The sequence below is a fragment of the Leptosomus discolor genome, chromosome 2 (assembly GCF_034619465.1).
Source record: "Leptosomus discolor isolate bLepDis1 chromosome 2, bLepDis1.hap2, whole genome shotgun sequence".
NCBI classification, from domain to species: domain Eukaryota; kingdom Metazoa; phylum Chordata; class Aves; order Leptosomiformes; family Leptosomidae; genus Leptosomus; species Leptosomus discolor.
This window is the reverse complement of record NC_141392.1, coordinates 4,892,300-4,911,136: the sequence shown is the minus strand read 5'-3', so window position 1 is coordinate 4,911,136 and position 18,837 is coordinate 4,892,300. Positions and strand designations below refer to the sequence as shown.

The 18,837-nt window shown below is 44.8% G+C and overlaps 1 protein-coding gene across 3 annotated transcripts; it reads left to right on the top strand.

Annotated features, from left to right (window-relative positions):
- The first annotated feature begins 225 nt into the window (after nt 1-225).
- On the top strand, nt 226-16,792 carry SUPT7L (SPT7 like, STAGA complex subunit gamma). 3 transcript variants are annotated; one of them, XM_086461843.1, is made up of 5 exons: nt 226-650; nt 7,557-7,881; nt 9,752-9,989; nt 13,515-13,808; nt 14,640-16,792. In XM_086461843.1, exons 1-4 carry the CDS (start codon nt 238-240, stop codon nt 13,775-13,777), a joined length of 1,239 nt encoding a protein of 412 aa, XP_086317969.1. In that variant the 5' UTR covers nt 226-237; the 3' UTR covers nt 13,778-13,808; nt 14,640-16,792. The 3 variants fall into 3 exon arrangements, with proteins under 3 accessions (XP_086317969.1, XP_009957714.1, XP_086317970.1); XM_009959412.2 differs by having other exon boundaries at nt 13,515-16,792; XM_086461844.1 differs by having other exon boundaries at nt 9,752-9,995; nt 13,515-16,792.
- Nucleotides 16,793-18,837: the final 2,045 nt, after the last annotated feature.

Here is an 18,837-nt window from a genome sequence, read left to right as displayed (position 1 = left end):
CGCTGTGTCCTGCTGCCATCGTGGGAACGGCGCGGCTCGGTGAGGCGCTGAGCGGCAGCTTTGCGGAGCGTCGTCATTCGCTTTATTCAGAGCGTCATCCCAGCTCCACTCTCTGTTGCTGCCCAAAGCCTTGCGCTTCCCCCCCCCCCCCCCCCCCCCCGCGACGAGGCTCCTTCGTACTGCGGTACTTGGAAGTCGTCTTCTGGGCCCTGAGGGCAGGACGTGACCTGGGTGAAAATGCTGCGCTATTGGGGTGAGATCCCGGTTTCATCCAACCAGGCCAACCGCAGCTCCTTTGACCTGCTTCAGCGCGAGTTTCGGACCGTGGAAGTCCAAGATCCTCCGTTGCATCAGCCGTCCGCCAACAAACCCCGGCCGACCACCATGCTGGACATCCCCTCGGAGCCCTGCAGCCTCACCATTCACACCATCCAGCTCATCCAGCACAACCGGCGGCTGCGCAGCCTCATCGCCATGGCTCAGGCCCAAAACCAGCAGCAAGCGGAAGGCATAAAAACCGAAGACAACGAACCTCTGCCGTCTCGTCCGGCCTCACCGCCTCTCCCTGATGACTTGCTTCCTCTGGATAGCAAAACCCCCAAAATGCCCTTTCAGCTGAGGCACAGTGACCCAGAGAGTGATTTCTACAGGTGTGTTGGTATTTCTTTGGCTTAGTTCTTGGCTGCGGGAAAGCTGAGTGTTTTTAAATATATATGTAGTTACGTCGATTCCCTTAGGCTGATGGGTCGAACAGTTGTATGTAAAGAATAAAACAGGTCAAAAAGGAAAGATTTAGGGTTCTCTTGTGTGGGTGACGCGCACGTTGTGCCTTTGTTTCCTGTCTATAAAATGTGGATATGTAGTGCTGATTTCTGTCTTGCTAGTGCTATGCTAAATGTCTGTGGGTGGTTTTGCTACCTTCAGTGGTATTTTGACAAGTTGAGTTACAGGATGTGAAGTCCCTTGTACTCCCAACCAAACTTGCCTTACTGTAACTGAAAATCAGAAGGCACATGACTAGGTTTTGGCTGTTTAGTTGTAGATTCTGGAAAGATGCTTTGGTAGCATATTTGTAAGACTTCAGTGGCCGAGGCCCCGTGATGCAGTAACAATCGCATTTCACCCTGTTTGTTGGTGTTCTTCTGGTCAGAGCTGGCAACAAGTATGGGTGAAGGGAGTTCTTGTCTCTGGCGCTGGCTCCGCTGGGCAAGGGCTGGAGAGAATGTAAAGGAAGGTTGCACTGCCTCTATCTCTGCAGCCAATCTCTGATTAAATGGTGTTGCCACCACCTCCCTGCCTACCCCTCTGACAAGTACCGAATTCAGGAGGAGGTGTTGCATTTCTTGCAGAATTTTGTGATGCTTTGTAGGTCGTGAGCATTTCATTTCAGGGATTAGTCCTCGCGGCTGTAGCTTTATGTTCTTAGATTAAAGACTGTGTACCAAGGAGCATGATGCGGGAGAGGGTGATGCATTTTAGTTTTTGAAATGGGGAAAATGTCCATCAATGAAGTTTAATTTAAGAGTTAATGCTACAGAGATCTTTAATGGCCTGAGGTTGTATAAAATGCACTTCGCTGAAAGGTGTTGCTTTTGGTAACGTAGTCTCTCTGAACAGCAGAGTGATTCTTTAGTGCTGTTTGTGGAGGAATACTGTCGTCCTTCTCAGAAGAAATAAATTAGCCAAGAGGGGTGAAGGGAAATCTGGTCCTGTGAGGATGAAGCCTGAGCCCAGTGGCTCCAGCTCTTTCTGTGGTTTGTAGAACTGAGCGGTGGTGTGCTGCCTGCAGGGTTCTGTACTGTCCTCCCCGGTGCCTTCAGCTTTCACTTCAATTTTCTGTGGCTGGGAGCATGTTTTGGGGGCTGCTTTGTCTTTTTTTGTGGTCCCTTGGGAGTTTCTGGGGTCCGGGTAAAGGAATGTTATTTAGCAGTCAGCCACATGGGGGAGTTTAAGGACTAGGTTGTAAATACTGGATAGACAGTTTTGAAATGAAATGTTTTGAGGCTGACAGAGTGGATTTATAATGAGCTGCAGTGTAGACTAGAATTTAATTGTGTGCTTGCTAAACCAAACACATTTATGCTTTTCCAGGAGGAAAGCTTTGAGCTGGTTGTTGCCTGTTTGTTCTTAACTGTTTTAAGACACTTACATGAATTAAGAATAGCAGCTGCTGTTGTGGTAGTAAAAATAAAGTTCCACAATTTGCTGGCTCTTGTTCTTAGTGTGTAAGAGCAATTTGAGGCGGACCATTCTTTCCCTTGATAAAACATGAGAGTGCTTAGTTTTATGCTGCCTTCTGAAGTGCTGCTGTCAGAGTTAGGGTATTCAGCTCAATCCCTGTTTCAGTTCGATTTTCTTTGGCAGTAGCCTGGGTCTGAGAAGCAGGATATCGGTGTATTTAGGCATAGGAAGAAAAGAAGATAGGAGTGGCCAGCCTGAGTCAGGCCACAAGTTTCTTTAATGTAGTCATGTCCTCTTCTGTTTCCTCGTTATTCAGAAAAGACACCCTTGTCTTTTATTTTGTTATCCCCTGGATCCATTTTGTTTTATCTCCCCTCCGCCCAGCCCCATACCTGTAACTCCTACCTCTTCATCCCTTTTGAGATGAGGAAGAGGCAGAACCTAATTTACTGCTATTTTGCAGTTGTTTTGGTCTTTTCGACCCCCCCAAAGTCTGTACTACCAGCGGTTTTAATCACGACGCTATTCCTCTGCTCCATTTTTCCAGACTGTTTATAAATATGTTGAAATAAACCTTGATTCTGTCACAGATCCCCGAGGGAAGACCTGGGCTCCACAGTGGAGTTCTCGTATGTACTTGCTTGTTGATGGATTTGGAGGACTCTAGTAGGTTTGTGGAGCAGGTTTTCCATTTCCAAAAGCTGTCTAGACTCTTTCTGGGTGTAACATATTTACCCATGCATCCTCTAATTCTGTTCATATAATTTCTTTGAATTTCCCTGATGCACCAGAACGTATCAGGCTTCCCAGCCTGCAGTTCTTCCCGTCTCTTCTGAAGCTATTAAAAGAAAATGTTTTCCCTTTTTTCCCTTTTTCTGTTTTCTGGTCCTCATGGGCCAAGGCAGTTTAAAGCAGGAGGTGACTCACCACAGCTATTCGGCTATTTCATCCTTGAATTCCTTTAGTATTCCTGGATGAATTACCATCTGGTCCTGGTGACTCGCAACTGTTGATGTGACAGTTCTTGGAATACACAATAAGGGATTAACATTAGGTTGGGGTTGGTATACAACAGAAGGTAAGCTTAAAGCATAAGCAATGAGGCATGAGCAAGGGACTGTAGACTTGGAACTGTCACTTGAACAGGAGGCTCTTACCATGATATGGCTGCTAGCTTTTCCTTCTTCTCTGTTCAGCTTCCTCCAACTAGCATGGATGTGTCTTCAAAAGAAACCTAACCTACTCGTTGTGTGCCTCTTCAGAGGCTTTTTCTTGTGTTTGCATGGTTGGTTTCATAACAGATTTCTCTGCCATTCTCTCACTTGCATCCCTGACCGTGTCGGACGTGTGCTTTGCATTGAAAGATAATCTGCGAACGCGATCGGGCGCCTGCAGCGGGAAGACGGTTCATGGCAGAAGGGCTTGTGGTTAAGAAACGTCTGTACAGGAGCAGGGAAGCACGTGTCGGTGGGATAGCAGGTTTGATGTTGGGAAGGATTTGGAGCAGTGGAAATCGGAGGAGGCAGAACATACTTCCCCTGCTGGACTAAGCCTTTCGGGTTGGGCCGCTGGGGCCCAGTTTCTTTTCCAAACGTTATCCGTTGCCTCTTGCCGTTGTCTGTTGAGCAGCTTCTTTTTATACCTGTGCAGCCTTCTGTAGGCATAGCAGAGATATTTTAGAAGAGGCTTGCTCAGGATGAGGTGGAAAGACGCCCTTTTCCAAAAGGAAGCAACTTTCCTGCCTGAGTTAGCGTGCTGTGTTCTTGGATGCACTGGCTAGTATAATCTTGTTTTTCCAATGTTCTCCTTTATTCTGCTGTTGCGGGGGAAATGGCTGCAAAGCGACCTTGTTGCACCTCATTTGGTGGAAATTCAACTCCACAATGTAATGTTTCATAAAATTGATGTGTTTGTAGGAAAAACAATCCCTCCCTCCATCTGCTGCTAGCTTATGCTCACCTAGGAGGGAGCAGAGCACGTCAATCTGTTACTGCAGTTGAGTGAACCTCGGCTGTCGATCCCTGTACTGACTTAGCCCAAACACTTTCCCCTGAGTATAGTTGCAAATGAACCACGAGATCTCCTTCCCTCTAACAAAAACAGCCTTACAGGGGAGGAGCTTGAGTGAATGGATGTGGTGCCTTTGGGGAATGTCTTGTTGACACAGAAGATGGGCCTTTTTTGCGAGTTCTGAAACCTTATTAATCCTGAAAATAAGCCTCGTTGGTATAAGCAGACGCTTTTCCTGTTGTGAAGTTCTGCGTGTTGCGGGTTTGCTGGCAGCAGTGGGAAAAGGCTGGGCTTTGGGTCTGATGAATTTGTGGCTTGGCAGGTATATTTCTGTCTGGAACATCATCTAGCGTTGGTGACCCGTATATAAAAATGCAGGTTCTATTGGAAATACAAAATTGAAGAGCGACAAATCGGTCAGTGTTTGTGATAAATTTCATACTGTTTGTTCTGTAGAGATGATCCCCTCCAAGTCACAGGCCTAACTGCCAGTCTTGTTAATCTCTGGGGACAGAATTTTAGGGATTAAAGCGCTCTTGTTCACTTGCAGGTGTATGACCCTGGGAATACGTTAAATAGGCTTGGCTTTGGATGGTGGCTGGATGGGGAGCCTTTCAGGAAAGCACGGAGCGATGCAGAAGGTGGCATTCTGCATAGTGATGGTGTCTGGAAGGGTGCTTTTGTAGGTGCTAGGTGTCTGGATGAGATTGAAGACCAAGGCTCTTTACCTGTGATCATCAGGGGAAAGAAGTTTGCGTCTCCTTTTTGGGAAGGCTTGATATTAGGTAGCTGCTTTTGACTTAAATGCGTCTATATGGCTGGTTTTGTGTATGTACATTCTTATCAGACAGTACTTGAAGGTTAAAGGAGATAAAGAAAGAAAGATACTTTCTCATTCGTTGTTTTCTATTGACTTCTACAGTCTTTCAATTTTTGCTGTCTAATCAGGCTTTTAATCATTTTCCTCTATTGTTTATTATGGGAAACAGGAAAACAAGAGAAGAAAACATAAGAAAACCAAAACATAATTGACTGACCTTACCAAGAACAAGAGGTGGGAATTCGTATTGGAGTACAGAATACCTGAAATTTCTTTTCTCTCTGTGTTTAATTGATTAGATTTCAAGTTGATTATATCCCTTTCAGCATAGTGACCTAGCTGCATTTTAATACTGGCAATTAGTTTCTTTTCCTCTAGGAGTTTAAAAGAGATAGAGCATTCTCTGCTGCCTCTGAGCACTGATATGCATTGCTAAATGGTTGTTGTGCTCTACTTTACAAGTGGCTGTGCTCTACTTTACGAGTACCCTGCTTGGGCTTGCCAATTTCTCTGTCTAGTTTAAGTTTGTCCATAGTGTTTCGATTGAATGGCAGAGCATGAATAGTGGCTCTTTATTTGTCTCTGTATTAAGAGTGGTGTGGGTTTGGCAGCATTAAGATGCTCTCAACTGATGGCTGCTGGGCAGCTAGGTGTGTCTTTTACGTCTGTTAAAAAAGAAGAGGTTCTTTTTTATAGGCATAAATTTTGATGGTGGTTTTCTGGTTGTTGGTTTTTTTCTGTTGTAACCTCCTCGTCCTAGTGTTGTATGAGACATATGGCTGTTTGTGAACTTCGGAAATCTGTCGCTGGGAGGTGGAGGGGGGAGTAAAGGAGATGTAAAACCAGTATGGGTGACACTTGACTTGTAAGGGAACTGATGATCTTTTAATTCATCTTGTCAGAGCGCCTGCTGTCTTCTTTACAAAGTAATTACATAATTGAGTAGGAATTTGGATGCGAGTCATTTTCCAGCAATGAATAACTGGGATGAATCCGTGACCTGAGATCCACATGCTGTTCTTCATATCCACTTAGAAATATCATCATCTACAGGTCTTAATATGGTGTGATCCCCCCATTTACTTGAATAATCCAAAAGTGCTGAGCTGCTGTTCTTGAAAAGGAATGATTTTGGTCCTGGTAGCTCTGAGTTTAACCTTCCATGTTCACACCCCTGAAATGTTAGGGTTTTTTACTGCTGTGTTTCAGTGGTTTTCTCTGGGTCAGTCCTGAGGATCAGGGCGAGCTGAGGCTCTGTGACCCAGTGTCTCGGCAAGACTGAAGGGTACCTAGCGCGCTCGTTGGAGAAACAAGAGTAGCAAGAATTTTATCAAGGCGTCAGTGCTGTCTTGTGTACTGTTTGATCAGGTCTTGTTACTGGAAGGAGTGTGTGGTGATACGCAAGTAATGTAGGGTGAGAGCGAGGTGAATCTCGGGATGGGCTGCGGAAGATGTTGGGAGAAATTGAACAGGAACAAATGAAGGGTGAAATTGTTAGCTTAATTCTGCCATTGGTGCTGAATGAAGTGTAAAAAAGTATGTAAGTACCTTACTTAACAGAAAGGAAATTTGATTTTTTTTTTTTGACATCAGCATTTGAAGACTGTGTTACTGATACGGGCAAATACATCATGTGCATTTAATTGTCAGCTGAGAAGTCTGGTAGAAATATGTTTCCCTTTTAGAGGCCTTTCCTTATCTCATCTTCTCTTTTTCCTGTGTGGAGGAGTTTCTATTTGTTAACCCCTCTTGATGAAAAATTCGGTTGCCTGACTGTAAACAAATGATGTTTGAAGTGCTCATGTCAGTTGTTCTCCATCTCCTCCATCCCGCGAGATCACTCCTTCCTGCGTAGCAACACTTGAGAAGAGAGGTCTCAAACCCCAGGCTGAGGAATGCTGCTCTCCAGGCCTGGTGTTCACTTCTTAGGTTGCGCATGGGGGCGCTTCTTTCAGCGTCCTGTTTAGTGACTGCTGGAAATGAGGGTGGGGAAATGGTCTTTTTGGCTTTGGCTTGGAACTGTTTCTTGCTTTTTATGTGTGTCTCTTGCGTTATAAATTCAGATCTTGTCTATCCCAGAAGCCTTTGTTTCTGACTATTGGGCCTGTGACATCAGAGATAATAAGGAAGAGAAATGTAATTAACTGAGAGGGGAAATGATTTGCATTCATGTTATTTAAAATGCCTTTTTTTGTTTGTCTCAAGGACCCATTTAATTCGCATCTCCAGGAGAAAAGCTCTTGGGTGGGAAGGGAGTTGCTTAAGGGTTCAGAAGATTTGCATCCCACATCCGTGCATCACCGAAGGAATCTTCTGGCATTAGAAGGGAAAATGAGAACTGGCAGTGCTGATTTGGAGGGAGGGGAGGAAGGGAAAGCAGATAAACCTTACCAGGTAGTGTTCACCTGTAACGGAGAAGTTTCGGAGAACCCCAAACAATCTGCTTTCCCTTTGTACATCACCTTATTGTTGACAATCTCTCTTCATCTGATACATTCCTTTCAGTTTGTGGAGGTGTGCTGTTTTTGTCTTTTCTGGTTTTTAGAGGAAAAGGGGAGCCAGTGACTGAGCTGAGTTGGTCTTCCTGCCGGCAGCTCCTCTACCAGTCGATGGCCACCATCCTGGCTCACACAGGCTTTGAGTGTGCCAATGAGAGCGTCCTGGAGACCCTGACAGACATCGCCCACGAGTACTGCTTGAAGTTCACCAAACTGCTGCGCTTCGCCGTGGATCGAGAAGCTCGACTTGGGCACACCCCTTTCCCTGATGTCATGGAGCAGGTCTTCCACGAGGTGGGCATTGGCAGCGTGCTCTCGCTGCAGAAGTTCTGGCAGCACCGCATCAAGGACTACCACAGCTACATGCTTCAGGTGAGACGAGCAGTAGGGACCTGGCAGTACCAATGAAGGTACCCCCAGCACAATGGGCTATTCCTGTAGCAAGTCCTGGGTCTTACTGAAGTAATACCTGATTAGAAAAACCTCGTGGGTATGGAGGGGAGTCATCAAGGAGAAAAGAAACGGGATTTTTTTGAGTGGAAGGCAGAGCCCCTTATTTGTTTCCCCACTGAGGCTAAGAATACTCTACTGATAGTTAGTCTGGGTATAAGAGGAGGCCCCCAGATCTCAAATGGCCGAGACAAAAATATCAAGTAGAGGTGAAATCAGTACTGACTGATTACCTGAATTTTCTGCTTTAATGGGATATTTGGCTGCTTGCCATTTCAGAGAACAAGTAAGCAGATGAACAAAAATTACTTGGCTGTGCAGCGGCTTGTGTTCGCTTAAGCAAGGGGCGACTTGCTTAAGCTTTAAAAGTATAGAGTAGTGCTGTGCTGACCTGAGTTGTCACACAGGTGCTGCCTTCCACTCTAGAGGGGACTGAGCTTCTGTGGAAAAAGAAGAAGAATTGTTAATAAGAGGTGCCATATCTCTTATAGGATAAGGATAGGGTATGGTTTCTCTTGGTCCAGATACTCTGTGAAATTAAACATATGCATTTTGTTTGAATGGTATAAGACTGTCTGCCTGTTTTGGACTTAGGAAATGCAAGGATTTGAAGTGGGAATTTTACTCTTAAGTCATCGAAAAACAAGACTTGAATCAAGTAGGTAGCCCATGACCAAAAGCAAAACCATCCCTTCCTCCTTGTCACGTTATCTGAGTGCCAGTTGACTCATCTTGCAGCAACTGCCTTGTGCTCTGTTTTCCCCTAGGGCTGGCACCCTGTGTCTTACAGAGGCGGTATAAATTAGAGACACCTATAAATGCACATAGTGTATAAATTGTGGTGGACTCTGAAGCTTGTGCATAAAAATAACATCATCAAGATCTGTCTTCACTGAAAACATTCTTGTTGAAAAAAAAAACAGTTCGTTTTTGTTCAGATGTCTCCTTTTGGAATTTGGGTTTTCTGCGTCGTTCTGCTGATGCAGTTCGTTCTCATCCTGTAGCTCGTCATTGTCTTACTTGTTCTGTTCTTCATGCAGGGCTGAGGTCCACAGTAGCCTCTGTGTTTGGAAGTATATCTGGAAGGGGGAAGTAGGCTTTGCTATTCTTTTTCCTTCTTGCTTCTGGTGCTGAAAAGCCTTGGGCCTTTCCTGAGTGCAGTTCCCTGGCTGTTGGGATTCACTGGTATAAATGAGCATTTCTTAGAAGCGGGTGAAATCTGTATTTTTGCATTTAGCTGCTTACAGTTGTTAAGTTTCTAGAAGCACAGGGTAGTTCTAAATCTCATTCTTATATTTGTTTCATTTCTCTGTGTTTTCTGCTGTGAATCTGACAGAAGGTACCCAGGCTTTGCCAGTGGTGACTACAGAGCTGATGAATATCTGAAGTTTTTAAATGCTGGAGTAAATTTGTTACTGGCAGATGGGGGATAGTCTTATAGGTAAAACCAAAAAGTGAGACTGAGGTGATTTGCTTTTGTTGTGTGCTCTGTTTAAATTCCTGGACCTCTTCATCGCTTTCTGTGAAATAAAGGTGCTCGTATTTATCAAGCAGATGTGTTGATGGATTAAACCTCTTATTAAAGTCCCTTGTTACAGGACAGAAGATGTTCCTAAAGGGGGGGGAAAAAAAAGTGTTTCCTGTGTAGCTGATAGCCTGTTTACTTGTTCGTTCAGGTCAGATGTTAATAACATTCTGGGAGCGGAGCACATTGCAATGTAATTGCCATCAGAGTCTGTGAAGTCACTCTGACCTTCCTGGCCTCCTTTTCACCCCCGCTGATCTTTGACAGGTTAGCAAGCAGCTCTCTGAAGAGTACGAGAAGATTGTCAACCCTGAAAAGGCAGCAGAAGACACAAAGCCTGTGAAGATTAAGGAGGAACCTGTCAGTGATATTACTTTCCCCATAAGTGAGGAGCTGGAAGGAGATCTGGCTTCTGGTGACCAGTCTTTGCCCGTTGGAGTCCTTGGAGCTCAAAGCGAGCGCTTCTCTGCCAACTTGGAAGTAGAAGCTTCCCCGCAGACTTCAGGTGGGTGTTTCTTGCTGCTCCTGGAAACAGTCTATCAGCTGTTCCATGTGATCTTGTTTCCATTTTTGATAGCAGATCCCAACGTGAGGAAAGAGAGGGAGGAAAAACGTTTAGGTTTCAATAAAAAGATTTGGATGGGAGAAAAACTGTTGCTTGCTTTCCAAATACAAAACCAAAGAATCAAAGGTATCAGTTATGAGGATTTGTTAAATATTTACTCCAGTCATGGACTCTGTAGAACACAAAGTGCTTTATATGGTGTTTATTTTTAGGGGATTATTAAAGTTCTTGGCTTTTGGTATTGGTGTGAGGTAGCTTGTTTTTCTGCAGTGATGGCCCAAGGGCTTTATTGTTGTTGTGTGAACTAGGGTATTTGCTGCAGGTGTGAGTACCGTATTTTTTTTCCTAGTCTGATGTAAAAAAGACAAAAATAACTTTTGGGTTTATATATGTGTATATATTTTAGTTTGAAAGAGATTATAGAGTTTTAGCCTTATTTCTAGTAAGGAGAGTACTGGATTTATTTTTTTTTTTTTTTTTTTTCCTGGGTAGTTTTGGGTACTTGCCCAAAGATTCATTTTACTGAAAAGTTGATTGAAGGCCATGTTCCTCGTGACTGGAGTAAGTTTGAGACCCTATATAGTTTAGGCACTGAATGAGTAATGGAAATGGTAATGATACTTGGTGCAGTCCTCCATATTCAGAAGTCACCGTGGTAGTGACAGTCATTGTTTTATGAAAGCTTGTCAGTGACTTCTGTGAAATGGGCTCGTGGGAGTCTCTCCTGTTCTGGCATCTCTGCCCCGTTGCCTGCTGTAGTTAGCTGAGGCCATGGAAAGTGAAACAGTGAGTGAAGTTGGTGGGGTTATGGAGACTGCACGGAGGTGGCCCTCTTTTCCTCAAAGTGTGGTCCCTTGATGTTGGCATTGAAGCACAGTGGTGGCTAGCATGGGAGAATCTGATAGTGCTGTGCCTTTTCTGTATCTATATACAAGTTTTACCCCATGTGCTGTTCAGGAGTGCTAAATTTTCTGGAAAATGAAGATGACATTCTTCTCCCAAAGAAAGGCAGTTTTGATTTTTGTGTGGAGCCTTCAGAACTCTGGAAACCCCTGCAGTAATAACTGTTTCACTTAGAAATCTGGTTAAAAACCAGTGAACCCTAAACTAAGTAGCATATGTAGTGAGGCTAGAGTGTACCTCTGAGTCCGTTATTATTTTTTTAAAAAATAGCACATTCTGCTGAGTTTTAAAAAGCACAAATCCATCTGATGTTTTTCTGGAAGCTCCTACTGTTTTTCGTAGTAGCTCTGCAATGTGAAGTCCTTGCCTTTTTGCGGGAGAGGGAACAGCAGACTCCCCTGGCCTATCTGGAGTTGCTAGTGATTCATATGGAAAGCTTTGTATTAGCATCTACCACTTGAGACCCAGAGGTTAGCATGCTAGCTGTATATTAAATGCCTCTTGCCTCTCTGATACCGAGCTGATGTTTTCTAATTAAGGATACAAGTGCTCTGTTCCTCCCTGAAAATCCCTCTTCACTTCACAAGGGCCTTTGGAAATCTCATCACTGAGAGAAGTCCCAGTCTAGAGCTGGGCAGGCTGGAAAGCGTAATATCGTAAGGAGTGAGAAAAAGCTGCTGCAATTAGGACAGCACCATCTTGAAAACAGAAGCGTGAGGCCCGTTGAGAGGGCAGCACGGCTTCAGCGTCCGAGGGCAAAACTCTTGTTACAGCCTTCGGTGTCCTGCTTGTGTTTCTGCGTGCGCCTGATGTTGCTGTTGTGGGCTGGCTGCTTAATTTCATTGCGGTTGGGGAAATGGAGGCAAAATTGGGGACCTTGTTCCTCCACCCAGCAGGATAACGTGAAGGCTAGCTCATTTGTAAAGTACTCTGAAGTTAGTGTGCTTTGAAGATGAAATGTCAATGCTTAAGTACCGTTAGTCATTAGTGACACTCTCAATGACAGGTGATAGAGCTGAAAGGACTAAGGCTGAGTGATGAAGAGCCGTTGATGAAAGAAAGACAGTAAGTTTAGTGAGCACCTTTGATTATTGTGTAGGCTGGAGCTGCAACTCTGTTGAACTGATAGTGTTTTAATGATGTGTCCATTGTTGTTGAGAGGAATAGATTTACTTATCATTAACATAAAAAGGACTTTTCAGCAAGGCAACTGGACACCAGGAAGCACTTTCATTCTGGCTTGCTGTTTAACTGCTGAGCTAATGTAGGCTGTATTATCACAAAGGTCTCCTAAACCCTGGTTTGGGCTAAGCTGGTCTGGAGAAGATTCCAGATTCCTTCATGAGGGAGAATTCACAGTGCCAACACGTGGGGGAAGATTTGCTGTCTGTGTGATTGTTAGTAATAAGGGACTATTGTTAGTAGTATGTTGATAATAGGGAATAGTAATAGGTTTGGCTCAGTACAAGAGGGTTGGTTGTGCTTTCAAACTGTAGCCAAGCTTCTTGAGACACAAGGTTTGGAAAACCTGCTAAAACTGGTTTCCTAGTTGTGTTTTTTATTTATTTTCTATGTGAATTTAACCCCACACAAGAGACACCAGGTTTAAAAGTGAGAAGATTTCAGGCTTTGTTCAGTTCAGGGCTGTTTATACCCATCTCAGCAAGGGGCCCAATTAAGTGTATTTTTAATAGGATTTTTGGCTCTTTCTTAAAACTGTAAATAAGCAGAAATAGTGCAATCTGTAATTACTGAGCTTGGGGCGAAAAACGTGTGGTCTTATCAAGAAATATGGGCTCATAATCTTGTGCAGAAAGTCCTCAATCTGCTCAGATTGCACCCTAGTCCAAAAGTTTACCAAAAAAAAATTTAAAAAAGGGCAGAGGGAGGGCTGTTTCCCAGCAAGGCATCTGCGAGGTTGAGCCAAGAGGGTTTCTTTCTGTTCTGCTGAAGGATGGGGTGAGACCTGCGGGTGTCGGGCACAAGGAGGCAGGCAGTCCAGGGGGCTGACTGCACCTCTGATGTCCCGGCGTTTCAGTGCTGGAAGTAGGAGTTGAGACTGTTCCTCTGCCTGCTCCTCGGCCTGCTCGCTTCACCTCCCCTGCAGAACCACCAGAGGTCTAGTGTGTCTCGCAGCTCAAAGGGGGTTGCTGGTATGGCAAGGACCTCATCATCACGAATGACTTCTGGATGACCTCTTAAGTCCTGCTTATGCAGGGTCTAGTCCGTGTGCTGTTGGTGTAGTCATCGCCGCTGAGACACTCCTGTAGAGCGACGTGGGCTCTTTAAGTGGTTGTTTCTCGTGGAGAAAACCACGTGGAGGGTTGCTGTGAAAGGAGAGAATCGTATTTTTAAAGTGGCAATTCCTGGGCTGTTAAAAAAGGCCGACAGATTATTGCTTCACCCTGGTTGGTGTGTTTGGTTTTCCCCCCGACCCAGCCTAGGTCACCTGCAGCGCTGCTTTTGCTCGTTCTTTACCAGGGCTGCTGTCCCTTGCGTCTGCCTGCCGCTTGTAACTTGTCTCTTTACTCAGTTGCTGCTGTGTGCTTTTTCCTTCTCTAGGGGCTGAGGTGAATGCTTCCCCACTCTGGAACCTGGCACAGGTCAAAATGGAGCCACAGGAGAATGAAGAGGCCAATGTACATGGCCACGGGGTCCTGGGCAGTGATGTCTTTGAGGAACCGATGTCAGGCATGAGCGAAGCTGGGATGCCGCAGAGCCCCAACGGCTCTGAGAGCAGCTATGGTTCTCATTCTGCTGACAGTCTGATGGGATCCTCACCTGTCTTCAACCAGCGCTGCAAGAAAAAGATGAAGAAGATGTGAAAAGAGACAGTCTTTTTATGTCATCCTGAAGGTATGTAGTAGACTTGAAGAGAACTAAGAGAGCACCATGATGTCTGTGATTCATAAACGGGGCTGGCCGTGGTGTATGAGGGCCCTTGCATAAAATGATTGTGAGATGTTTGATGTGTAGGGCACTTCAGCTCCCCTCTTCGCTGGCTTCTGTACTCCATCCAGGCTCATGAGACTGAAGATCAACCTATGCATTTGATGGTGTTGGGGCTTGCTTTGGCAGATTAGTGAGGAAGTTACCGGTGGAAAGTAGTTGTGAGATTTGCAAAGTCGTAGAATCATTTAATAATTTGGGGTGAAGGAACATCTCTAGTCCAGCTCCCTGCATGAAGCACAGCCAGTTAGATCAGGTTGCTCAAGGCCTTGTTCAGCTGAGTTTTGAATATCTCCAAGGATGGTGATGCCAAACCTCTTGGGTATTTTCCCATACTTAACTACCCTCTTAGTAAGAAAAAGAATATATTCTTGCATCCAATTGGAATTTCCCATGCTCCAACTTGTGCTCATTGCTCTGTTCTGTCGTTGTTCGTCTCCAAGAAGAGCCTGACTCTGTGTTCTATTTCAAGCCATTAAGTGTTTGTATACAGTGAGATCTCTCTTTAGCCTTTTCTCTTCTTAAGTCTGAAGAAACCAAGCTCCCTCAGCCTCTCCTACATCCTGTGCTCCAGCCCCCTAACCAGCTTTGTGGCCTTCCACTGAAATTGCTGCAGTGCCCTTCTTGTAAGGGGAAGCACAAAACTGGGTGCAGCCCTCCAAATACAGTCTCACAAGTGCTGAATAGAGAGAAATAATAATTCCTCTCAATGTGCTGGCTACGTTCTTGCTGTTGCAGGCAACGACACTCTGAAGTCAGGGTGTTTCCCTGGTTGAGAAGCTGTCACTGACAATGGTCATGACCTCGCAAAGGTGCTGTAGAGTGGCCTCACAGTGCCTTCAGCAAGCTCCTTCAGTGCCTTCAGATGCATCCTGTCTGGTTCCATGGACTTAGGTATGTCCAGTTGGCTTAAGATCTTGCTAACTTGATCTTCCTCTGCTGTAGGTAACACTCTGCAGGTAGACTCAGGGACCTGGCAGGCCGGAAGGCAGTGAAAATAGGCGAACAAGGTGTTGAGTACATCAGCCTCAAAGTATGAAGTGCATCCTTTGTCACCAGGTTGCCTGCATCGTTGAACAGTAAACCCATGTTTTCTTTAACCTTTCTTTTGCTTCCAGTGTACTTAAAAAAGCCCCTTTTCACATTTGTTACCAGTTTCAACTCCAGCTGAACTTTGGCTTTCCTAACTGTCCCTGCATGCTTGGGCTGTGTCTCTATCTCTGCTGGCCAACCCATCCACTTTTTTGTGTGTGTTTGAGCTCAGGCACGAGTTCCTTGATTGTGCTGGCCTTCTGTCATGCCTGCTCGTCAGAAAGGACTGCTCTTCTACTTCAAGAAAGCTGCGTTTGAAGATAAGGCAGAGCTCTTGGGCCTCTTTGGGAGGCCAGGGCAGTCCCTCATGAGATCCTGCCAAGGCATTCCTTGAATAAACCAAAATATGTTGTCCCAAAGGTCCAGGGCTCTGTTTGTCTTGCATGTGTTTCTCAGGATTTTGAATGCCACAATTCCACATCTGCTGCAGCCAAGACCTTCACATTCTCCACCGTTTCTTCCTTGTTAGTAACAAGTCCAGCAGAGCTTCTTCCCTAGCTGATTTCTTGATCGTCTAGTCGGGGAAGTTGATGTGGTTTTCTGGAGAGAACTAAGCAGCTTTTACTATTGGTGTGAGCCAGTACTGGCAATGCAAACTTTTCCTTTGTTCTCACTGGATTGAGCGCAGCAACTTCAGGCTGGCTGAGGTTCCCCCTTCAAAGTTGTTATCTTGACAACTTAGTCTGAAACAGAATCTATTTTGCTGCTTGCCTTTATGGCTCAGCTGACTGATGGCTTTTTTTTTTTTTCTTCTGCACAATCCTCAGTTGATCAACTCGGTCTTTAACTTGATTCAGTGAGTAACTCTCTCAAAAAACCTAGAATGAACATGAATCAAGAATGAACAGCCACTTAAACTGGCTTTATACCTGTAACCCATTGGGATGTTCGAGGGAGATTTACCAAACCTCCCATTTGTCCTTACAATTGCAAGTTTATCTTTTGAAAGAGTGGGCTCCAGGCATAGTATTTTTGTTTCTGTATAACATGCCTAGCCTTAATTCTTTTTCCTAACTGTATTTCTCTTCCACTATAGAAGTGGAAGCCAAACATAAAATTCCTCAATGTCTAATAGGAATGTGTGACCACAGGCTTTTACGGACACTGGAGTTAAAATTGTCCATCACAGTTTTAAAGGTTTTTCCTGGGGGGTAAATTCCAACTATTTGAAGCCTAGTCAGTAGAAGAACAGTGGACCAGTGCATCAGGAGATCTTTATTTTGATTCCCTCTGAGTCACCATTAGGCATGCTGCAATGTCCCTGTTTTCTCAGCTGTAAAAAAGAGAATGGTAGTGTTTGCCTCTTAGAAGCGTGTTTGGGATTTAGTTACTATTCAAAAAAGGCACTGTGTTCCTTCGGAGAGTTTTGTGAGAGTTGGGAGCTTTTCTTCCTCTTGGGTAGGACTGTTGCTGGCTGGAGAATGCTCAGGTGGACACTGAAATGTTACTCACCTCTGTATGGTACTGGTTTTAAGCTTATCGTGAAGAAATAGAGGACAGTTTTGCTCTTCAACTGCCCAGGTACAAGGCAGGCATTTTGGGTGGTATCTTCTCACTCAGCTTTAGGTGTCTGCAGCTAAATTTGTTCCTCTGGGCCCCACTTGCACCTGAAGAGCAATAGCCATTCTTAGGTCACCGTTCATCTGGCCTTGAAGTATAAAGCAGGTCCGATGAGTGGCATTTTTGGAAAAGTCTGGTTTTCCTTTGTGTGCCCATAAAGCGAGCTCAACCTGACGACCTCAGCTGAAGACATCCACACCATCGGTGTCTGAGTTAAGTGACCTGACTTTCCCCTGCTCCTGCCTGGGAATCAGAGGAGACTTCTCCTACTGGGCCGGTGCTTTTTCTCTCCTACACATTTCGCAGAGCTTGCTGTTGAAATGGTAGTACTGGGCTAAAAGCAGACCTAAACCAGCAGATCCGGTGTTCTCCACAGCACACAGAATACGCTAGGCTGGGGCCTCCAGACCCAGCTTAGTTTGGCCCTTGTGTCTTTGGTACTGTGTGAAAACACCTGCACTGGGCCTTTCTTTGTAGATGCTTTGCCAAACTGTTGTAGTAAAGGATTCTTGAGGCCGGGGCGCCTCAGTAAAGTCCCTTGCGCTACGTTCAGGACAGAGTGGCTGCTACCAGCCTCGCTTGCTCATGTGCAAGATTTCCAGCGGGCTAGAAATGAAAATCGGCTGTTCTCCAGGGCTGTGGTTAAACCTCCTAAGTGCCAACCGTAAGTGCTTTCTTTGTATGGCTCATGTACAGCTGTTTGGTCTTACTTTTAACTGTGTTTTTGTATTTCACATCCCTTTTCCACACCCCTTTCACCCGGTAACACACACTGTGCAGCAAGCCAATCCCGAGTCCTCCAAGTATATTTGAATACAGTGGAAATTCACCCTCCATTGATTCAGCTGTGTCGTTGCAGTCTAAGAGAGAGGTGTTATTCATTCTCTTCAGAACGCGTTTTTATGCAGCATTGGGAAATGCATCAGCATCGTTTGTACGTTTAAAAACGATGGCAGAGAAAATCTGTACCTCCCGTTCTCCCTATTATGCAAAGTGTTGCTTCTGACATTTGTGTGCTTGACGGTTCCTTTTGTACATGTGGAAGCTTTACCTTCTGGGTGAGCCTTTCTGCTCTGAACATTTACCGTCCTTAGATTTACAGTGGTGTTCATCGTGCCTGAAATAGAGACGTTTCAAATCCAGCTCCCAGAGTCAGGTACAGACAATACGCTTTTTTGATGAATCAGATAATATTTTGCTAGGTGTTAATGCAGCCTTGGGCAACTAGTGAGGAGTTCATGGACCATGTAATCCCCAAATTTCAAGCCACAGTTAGGTTATGCAGTGGGTTGGAGCGAAGCTCAGCCCTCGCAGTTGTTTTTTTGCTGGTCGCTGGTAAAGTGCTCTGTCGACCCACCGGCTTCAGCGGGCTGCAGTTTTGTTGGCTCTTTCATCTTTTTCCCTTCTCTTTCCAAAGGTGGGTGGATGGCAAATTGGAATATTGAGTATCGACCACATCCATTTCCAGTAGCATTGATGTCTTTAGCGATTTATTTTGCCATGGTTGAAATTGGTGGGTACTTTGATATCAATTTGGAGAGCAAGATCTGTGAATTACTTGGCTTTTGAAGTGTTTTGCATGGGAATCAGACAGGATTGTAGTTGAGAGCGCACTGTGTATCATACTCTTCTTTTCCCTCTAGCAATACCTTTTTATTCCTTTTGAAGAATTTTGCCTGATATCCAACAAAGTTCGCTGTATAAATGGCAGTGTAACAACTTCAGTATACAGCTGTATGTCAGACTGTGATACCTAGTGATTTAATTCCAAGACCATGGAATTTGAATATGCATAATGCTGTGCAGAAAAAAAAGAGATGTTTCCTGCGTAGAAATTTACAATTTAAAAAGAAAACAGGAAAATAAGATTAGGTAGGGTAGGTGAGGCCAATCTGATTATGTGCTTGATTCTGAGACTAATGCATATGTTACGTGTGAAGGATGTTTTGCTTAAAATGTTTTTGTACATGCGTGCGAATGAAATATGTAACTTCGCTTGTGTTTATATGGAACGAATGGCTTGGAAATATTTCAGGGTTGGGGTTTTTTCCCTCGCTCTCCTGGAGAGAGTTTCTTTGTAATTTCTAAGAAAATAAAATAAATAAAAATCCGAAAAGTTTTGTGTTGATTTTCTTGTTTATTTTGAAGAATGGTGCTGTGAACGCGAAGCCCAGCCTTGGGAGTTCTGTCTGCCCTGACGTGGGATCTGGAGCAGACCGTGTGCAGGCCTGAATAACACCGATACCAGTGTTAATGTCACGAAGAGTGGGACAAGAGATGTTAT